Source organism: Pteropus vampyrus, unplaced genomic scaffold, assembly GCF_000151845.1.
Source record: "Pteropus vampyrus isolate Shadow unplaced genomic scaffold, Pvam_2.0 Scaffold77, whole genome shotgun sequence".
NCBI classification, from domain to species: Eukaryota; Metazoa; Chordata; class Mammalia; order Chiroptera; family Pteropodidae; genus Pteropus; species Pteropus vampyrus.
In genome coordinates, this window is record NW_011888858.1 from 6,616,269 (window position 1) to 6,624,319 (window position 8,051).

The 8,051-nt window shown below is 37.4% G+C and overlaps 1 protein-coding gene across 4 annotated transcripts in view; it reads left to right on the forward strand.

Moving 5' to 3' along the window:
- TEC (tec protein tyrosine kinase) overlaps positions 1–7,460 on the forward strand; it is a 137,836-nt gene extending 130,376 nt beyond the window's left edge. For 3 of the 4 annotated variants that reach the window (XM_011362667.2, XM_023532125.1, XM_023532123.1), the window contains 4 exons: positions 3,489–3,553; positions 5,209–5,327; positions 5,407–5,564; positions 6,785–7,460. In XM_011362667.2, coding sequence (XP_011360969.1) covers positions 3,489–3,553; positions 5,209–5,327; positions 5,407–5,564; positions 6,785–6,868 — 426 coding nt within the window. In that variant the 3' untranslated portion in view covers positions 6,869–7,460. Of the gene's footprint in view, positions 1–3,488; positions 3,554–5,208; positions 5,328–5,406; positions 5,565–5,731; positions 5,804–6,784 lie in introns of those variants that run through there. The other variant, XM_023532124.1, reaches the window with a different exon arrangement.
- Positions 7,461–8,051: the final 591 nt, after the last annotated feature.

An 8,051-nucleotide genomic window follows, 5' to 3' on the forward strand; every position in this document is an offset into this window, starting at 1 on the left:
CTTTTCCTCAATATTTTGGAAAAGTTTGAAGAGTATTGGAATTAATTCTTCTTTAAATGTTTGGTAGAATTCGCCAGTGAAACCATCTGTCCTAGGGTTTTCTGTGTTTGGAGTTTTTATTTACTCAATCTCTTGATTCATTGTTGGCCTGTTCACATTTCTTTCTGATTCACTTTTAGTAGGTTATGTGTTTTTAGAAATGTACCCATTTATTCTAGGTTATGTAATTTGTTGGCATATAATTGTTCATAGCAGTCTCTTATAATTTTCTGTATTTCTGTAGTATCAGTTGTAATGTCTCCTGTTTTATTTCTAATTTTATTTGAGTCTTCTTTTTTTCCTTAGTCAGCTAAAGGTTTGTCAATTTTCTTTATCTTTTCAAAGAACCAGCTTTTAATTTTGTTGGTCCTTTCTGTTGTTTCTCCATTTCATTTATTTCCGCTCTGATTTTTATTATTTCCTTCCTTCTGGTAACTTTGGGCATAATTTGTTCCTCATATTCTAGTTCATTGAAGTGTAAACTTAGGTAGTTTGTTTTAGATCTTTCTTATTGATTAATATATGTGCTTACTACACTAAACTTTCCTTTCAGAACTGCTTTTGCTTTATTCCACAAAATTTGATATTTTATATTTTCATTTTCATTTGTTTCAAGATAATTTTTTATTTCACTTTTGAGTTCTTTGACCCATTTGTTGTTGAGAAGTGTGTTGTTTAGTTTCCACATATTTGAAGATCACATTTTCTTACATAGTTGTCTCTTTTGTGTGTGTGGTAAGAGCACTTAGATTAATTATCTTAGCAAATTTCAAGTTGAAATAGAATTTATTTATTTATTTTTGCTGTTAAGTTGTTTGAGTTCCTTACATATTTTATATATTAACCCTTTATCAGATACTTGATTTGAAAATATTTTTTCCCATTCTGTAGTGAGGACGAAAGAGCCTGTATTTACTCTTGTGTATACAGTTGACCCTTGAACAACCCAAGGGTTAGGGGCTCAACCCCACACACAGTTGAAAATCTGTGTATAACTTTGACTCCCCAAAAACTTAACTACTAATAGCCTACTATTGACTAGAAACCTTAATGATAACATATCTAGTTTATTAACACATATTTCATATGTTATTGTATTATATACTATATTTTTACAATAAAGTAAGCCAGAGAAAAGAAAATGTTATTAAGACAATCATAAGGAAGTCCCACAGGACACTAACTACATAAGGCCTCTCTACTAAGACCAGGAGACAGAGCAGCCCTACCTAATACCTAGAAACAAACACAAGAAGGCAGCCAAAATGGGGAGACAAAGAAACATGTCCCAAATGAAAGAGGAGAACAAAGCTCCAGAAAAAGAACTCAAAGAATGGAGTCAAGCTATCTACCAAATGTAGAGTTCAAAACACTAGTTATAAGGATGCTCAATGACCTTAGGGGAAGAGTAGATGAACTCAGTGAGAACTTTAACAAAGAGATGGAAAGCATAAAAATGGAGATAGAAAACATAAAAAAGAACCAGTCAGAAATGAAGGATATAGTAACTGAAATGAAGAATACTTTAGGAGGAATCAACAATAGGTTGGATGAAACAGAAGATTGAATCAGCGATTTAGAAGATATGGTAGCAGAAAAACACCCCATCAGAACAGCAAAAAGAAAAAAGAATTTAAAAAAATGAGGCTAGTTTAAGAGACCTCTGGCACAACGTCAAGTGTATCAATGTTTGCATCATAAAGGTAACAGAAGGAGAAGAGAGAGAGCAAGGAATCAAGAGCCTGGTTGAAGAAATGATGGTGGAAAACTTCCCTAACCTGGCAAAGGAGATTGACATACAATCTCAGGAAGCACAGAGTTTCAAACAAGATGAACCCAAAGAGGCCCACACCAAGACACATCATAAATAAAGTGCCAAAGGCTTAAAACAAAAAAAGAATCTTAAAAGCAGCAAGAGAAAAGCAATTAGTTACCTACAAGGAGCTCCCATATGACTGTCAGCTGATTTCTCAGCAGAAACTTACAATGCCAGAAACTTAGAATTGGCACAAAATCTTCAGAGTGATGAAAAGCAAGGACCTATGAACAAGATTACTCTACCCAGCAAAACTGTCATCTAGAATCGAAGGACAAAAGAAGAGACAAGAAAAAGCGAAAGGATTTCATCACCACCAAACCAGTATTACAAGAAATGTTAAGGGGACTTCTTGAAGAAAAAGTAGAAAAAGAAGGAAGAAGAAGAGGGGGAGGGGGAGGAGGAATAAAAAAAGTGAGTAATAAAATGGCAATAACCACATACATATCTATCAATAATTACTTTAAATGTAAATGGATAAATGCTCCAATGAAAAGCTATAAGATGGCTGAATGGATAAGAAAACAAGACCCTTTATATACGCTGCCTATAAGAGACTCATTTCAGATGAAAAGACACACGCAGGCTGAAAATAAAGGGAAGGAAAAAAATATTTCATGAAAATGGAAATGAAAAAAAAAAAATCTGGGGTAGCAATACTATACCAGACAAAATAGACTGACTTTAAAACAAAGGCTAAAACAAGATAAAGAAGAGCCCAGTGATCCCACTTCTGGGTATTTATTCAAAGAAGCTCAAACACTACTTTGAAGGGACATGTGCATCCGTGCATCCATAGGTTCATTACAGCATTATTTACAATAGCCAGGATGTGAAGGCAACCTGGGTGTCCATCAGTAGATGAATGGATAAAGAAGATGTGGTACTTGTATACAATGGGATATCACTTAGCCATAAAAAGAATGAAATCTTGCCACCTGCAACAACATGGATGGACCTAGAGGGTATTGTGCTAAGTGGAGTAAATCAGACAGAGAAAGACAAATATTATATGGTTTTACTTACATATGAAATATGCAAAACAAAATAAACAAAACAGAAACAAACATAGACATAGAGAACATTTTGATGGGAGAGGGTTTGGGGGGATGAGTGAAAAAGAGGAAGGGATTTAGAAGTGCAAATTCGTAGCTACAAAATAGTCATGGGGATGTAAAGTACAGCATAAGGAATATAGTCAATAATATTGTAATAACTATGTATGGTGTCAGATGGGTACTAGATTTATCGGGGAGACCACTTCGTAAGTTATATAAATGTATAATCACTATGTTGTACACCTGAAAGTATATAATATTGTATGCCAACTGTAATTGAGAAATAGTTATTTAAAAAAATCATAAGGAAGATAAAATACATTTGCAGTACTGTATATATTTGTTGAAAAAAATTCACATGTAAGTGGACCCATGTAGTTCAAGGTTGTGCTGTTCAAGGGTCAACTGTACGTCGGGCACATTTCTAGAGGTGTACAAACAGATTTTGAAGAGACATTTTCACCCTCTGCAGACGTCAACTGGGCTAAACTAATTTTGATATAAACCGAATTTACATTTTTCTACTTTTATTGTGGAACTTTGTCACTAATATGTTACTGTAATGTTATTTCTAGGCTGCCAGAAATTGTCTAGTAAATGAGGCAGGAGTTGTGAAAGTATCTGATTTTGGAATGGCCAGGTAAGTCTGTGTACACATTTTCTATTAATTTTGGGATAAATAAATATGAGACTGTGACCAATCCTTTTGCAGATCGACTATGTCAGCTTCTTCTTCTTCTATTTAAGAGCTGTTTTGAAACCACATCTTTTGTTTCATCAGCAAAATATTAGTAGTACCCATCATTTTTTTAATAGAGGAGCTCATTTCTTTTTCTGCTCATTGATGTTTTCAATGTAAGGTAATAAAATAAATTAGATTATTTCTGTTTCAAAAGACATCTTTGCTGAATGTATCCATTTTACTGTTAGCTTTGGCTTTTTTTCAGGTAAACAAATTGTTGAGGAATTATGATTGCTTTATGCTTTATTACACGGGTTTATGTGACATTCACATTAGCTTGTAGAGTGAATAAGCGTGAGGATAATCTGCACTGATGAAGCAGAAAGGCAATCTTGTTAGCTAGCTGTTCATTAAAATAAACAAGTATACACTGTTAATTATTGTTAATAATTCTTACCACTAGGTGGTAGTATAGCATATTAAATACACTACTTTCTTTTCTCCTTGGAATAGATTAGATTTATACAATCTTTTCACAGCAGTCTGTTCAGGGGTAAAGTTCTTAGAATATCCACACCTATAGGGTTTTTATTTGCTTAATTTTTGTAATTTTAATAGGGTGTTAGAAAAAAACTTTAAAAAGTATTTAGTTTGCCTTTCCTTTTTTCCCCTCGATCTATTCATTTATCCGTACACCCATCTGTAAGAAATTAGGTGCCTACTATGTTCCAGGCACAGTGTTAGACTGAACCATAGTACAGAGTAAGACATACGAGTCCCTGCCCACACGCAGCTTATATTCAAGAGACAGGGTGACACATAGGACCTGAGACATGCAAAGAGGGGTAAACACGGAGCAGTGTGATAGCGGGGGTCAGCAAACTGTGGTTCCTGAGCCAAGTCTGACTCATCCCCTCTTTTTGTACAGTCTGTGATCCAACAATGGTTTTCACACTTTGAAACGATTGAAAAAAAATTATAAATATGACCGGTAAAAATGATCTGAAATTTAAATACTACCGTCAATAAATAAATTGTAACTGGCACCCAGCCTCGCTCGTTCACTTTTGTATTGTCTCTGTCTGCTTTCACACCACAGAGGCAGAGTTGAGTGGTTGTGACAGAGACTGAGTGGCCTGCAAAATCAAACATGTTCGTTATCTGGCTTTTTAAATTTGCCGTAGTTTTAAATTGTGCTCTGTGGAACTATAGGGGCTAAAAGCACGTGTGTCTCCAAACGCTTTGCACCACTTCCTTTAGAGCAGCTTTGCTTTAGATGTTTTACACGTGGGGCCTTTGGGTAAGACTTTGTTTAAAGAATTGCTGCCAAAAAGTTTGCAAACTATTTTATTGTATTCTGCCTCTGTTGCCTTATATAAAAGGAAAAACAAACAGAAAAGTGAAAGTATAGATACTAATGTTACAACGTGTCCATCTAGAACTGAGATGGAAATCACCAGCGTGGCCACCAACGCAAACATTTAGCTTCAACCGGATGCTTGTTGGACCTCAGTCAACCGTGTTTTTGATTCTAAGGGGAAAAAAATTAAAGAACATGAACAAAATGCAGATTGTAACTCGGAGGTGTAAACTTATGGTGTGTCTTACTCTAGGTATGTTCTAGATGATCAGTACACAAGTTCTTCTGGTGCTAAATTTCCTGTGAAGTGGTGTCCACCTGAGGTGTTTAATTACAGCCGCTTTAGCAGCAAATCAGATGTCTGGTCATTTGGTAAGACACATGGTCCATTTTTGCTCCACTCTGCTCTGAAGAGGAAGTGGGTCATTTGGTAACTCTTACCCTTTTCCAGGTGTTTTAATGTGGGAGGTGTTCACTGAAGGCAGAATGCCCTTTGAGAAAAACACCAACTATGAAGTAGTAACCATGGTTACTCGAGGCCACCGACTCTACCGGCCAAAGTTGGCATCCAAATATATATATGAGGTGATGCTGAGATGTTGGCAAGAGGTATAGAAATTTTTTTGTTCTTTTTTTTTAATCTCTAAAACATTTATGGATCTAGGCTTTTAGATTAATAATGTGTAGTCTTTATAGCCTCGTGAGTTGGTGCATGTTTTACATGATTTCAAATTCTAGGTAGGAAGCCAACCCTCTAACTCAGTTCTGAATAACAGGAAGAAGAATGTGAAGAAGTGGAAAACGCTAATAATTAAGATAATAAATTCAGGCTGCTGTCCCACTACCAGGTGGGAATCCTGCCATAGTTGCCTGAGTTAGACACCCAGGGAATAAGCTTGGGGCAGTGGCTCTTCTTTCAGGGGCTTCGCGTATTGGGGACATATTACTCCTTCACCAGGGCGGGTTTCTTTCTTCAAATCTCTTTCTCGGGTCTTTTTACTCACACTTTTTGGAAATTTTCCTTTCCCATGTATTGAAATGTCACTTCATAGAAGAGGTTAAACAGCAAAATGACTTGAAAGATAACAATAACAATAATAATAGTTATTATTAAAGATAATAATAATATTAGCACAAATGTATAGAGTGCTTGGCACTGTACTAAATGCTTTAGATTTAGTTCTCAAAATAACCCTTTGATGTGCAGTTGCTTTTACTGTGATCACTCTGTGGATGAGAATACCAAACCTCATGAAGTTGATGCTTGCTCAAGGCCACTTTGCTACAGAGAGCCAGAGTCCTGTCTGACTCCAAAGCCCATACTCTTGGTCACTTGCTATAAGTCTCCCAAGAGCAATAACTGCGATGAGCAGAGGCTTTTGGGCAGGAAGTAGTGCTAGGGGTAGAGAGTGGTGTCAGTGTAAGCAAAGGCAAGGAGGCGGTAATGAATGGGAGGTGTATACACAAGGGTGGAGATGGGTCCCATTGAGCAGAGAGCCTATGTGAGGGTTTTTCTGGGAAATGAAATTAGATAGGTAAGGAGTGGGTGATGGGCAGGTTATAAAGGGCACTGCAAAGTAGCAGGACTTAATTTTGCAGACAGTAAGGAGCTCTGTCAAGTTCTCGAATGGAGATGCAAAGCACTACAGTAGAAAGCTTAGTCTGGTGGCAGTACATGCAGGATAGATCAGATCCATTTGAAAACACCACATGTTCCAGACTCAAAGCAGTGAGTGCCTTGCTCTAGTGTGCTATGTTATCTGAGTTTGAGAAATCATTTTTGGAATGGACTCTGGAATTCACAGCTTCTCTTTGATTTTTGATTGTAGAAACCAGAGGGAAGGCCTTCCTTTGAAGATTTGCTGCGCAAAATAGATGAACTAGTCGAATGTGAAGAAACTTTTGGAAGATAAGAAGTATTGTGATCGGTGGCTTCCAGATTCCAAAGCACAAGGAAGAAATGGCACTTTGTGGCTAACTTTTAATTTACTTAGCACTCGGATGCCTCGACTGTTTTACTTACGAACTGGAAGCACCTGAAGCATCTGCTATTAAAACATCCTTAGCTCCATAACTGAATCTTCCATATTATGGAAATACTGCCTTAGAGTTGCGATTAAAAGCGCTCACTTTAATCCATTCCACAGGGCTTGAGTGCCCACATAGGTACCATGCCTTGGCCCCAGGGTTTGCCCATTTGAGGGGTGCACATGGGTCCATGTTAGCTGGTACCATTGGAAGACCAGGGTATTGGGGGAGGGGAAGGGTATTAGAGCCATGTTCCTGTAACCCTTGTTTTCCTTCTGACATCTACAGAAATCTAGGCCTGGGGCATTGTCTAGAATATGGATTCTGGAGGAACCATGAACCCACTTTGGATAAGTACCCATCTTTGGTTTTGAAAATATGTTTTCAAGACTGCCATGAGTATTACATTACAAAACATTTGTATGTTGTATATATTGTAAATATATATAATATATAAAGTTATATATTTATAAGAAACATGAGTTGTCTTTTAATTGAAACTTTGAATTCTGTAATATATGAGCTAACCTTCTTAGGACTAGGGCTGGCGCCTTACAGCTTACAGCCGTCAATTCCTTTTCCCCTAGAACTCAAATATTCCTTACTGAAGAGAAAAAGGTCTGGACCTTTCTATCATTAATGCCCCCTCTTCACTTAGGTGGCCATGGCTGGGGTATTTGGACAGCTTAGGGCCCCAACAGAGTGCATATTTAGGCTAAGTGACCTTGCCCATAGTGTCCACAGCTAATTGGAGTTAGGTGGAAAATCGAACTAACAGCAGTCAGTTTCTATATCTTAAGAATCTGCCCCCAGGACACAGATGCTGTAGGTGGAGGTGCTGGGCTCTGGAGCAGTTGAAAGATCAGGTGACTCAAAACAAAGGTTGCCCCCACTGTAAGCAAGACCCAGGAGGAAGCTCAAGTTCTGGCAGAGAGGCCAGGAAAAACTGAGAGCTTGTTATAGTGAGCTATCTCACTGATGCTTTCCAGGAGGCCTTGGGTTTCTGGATCAGAGAGATTGTCTATTATTGCCTCACAATAGACCCCACGATCGAGTTTGTTTGAGTGG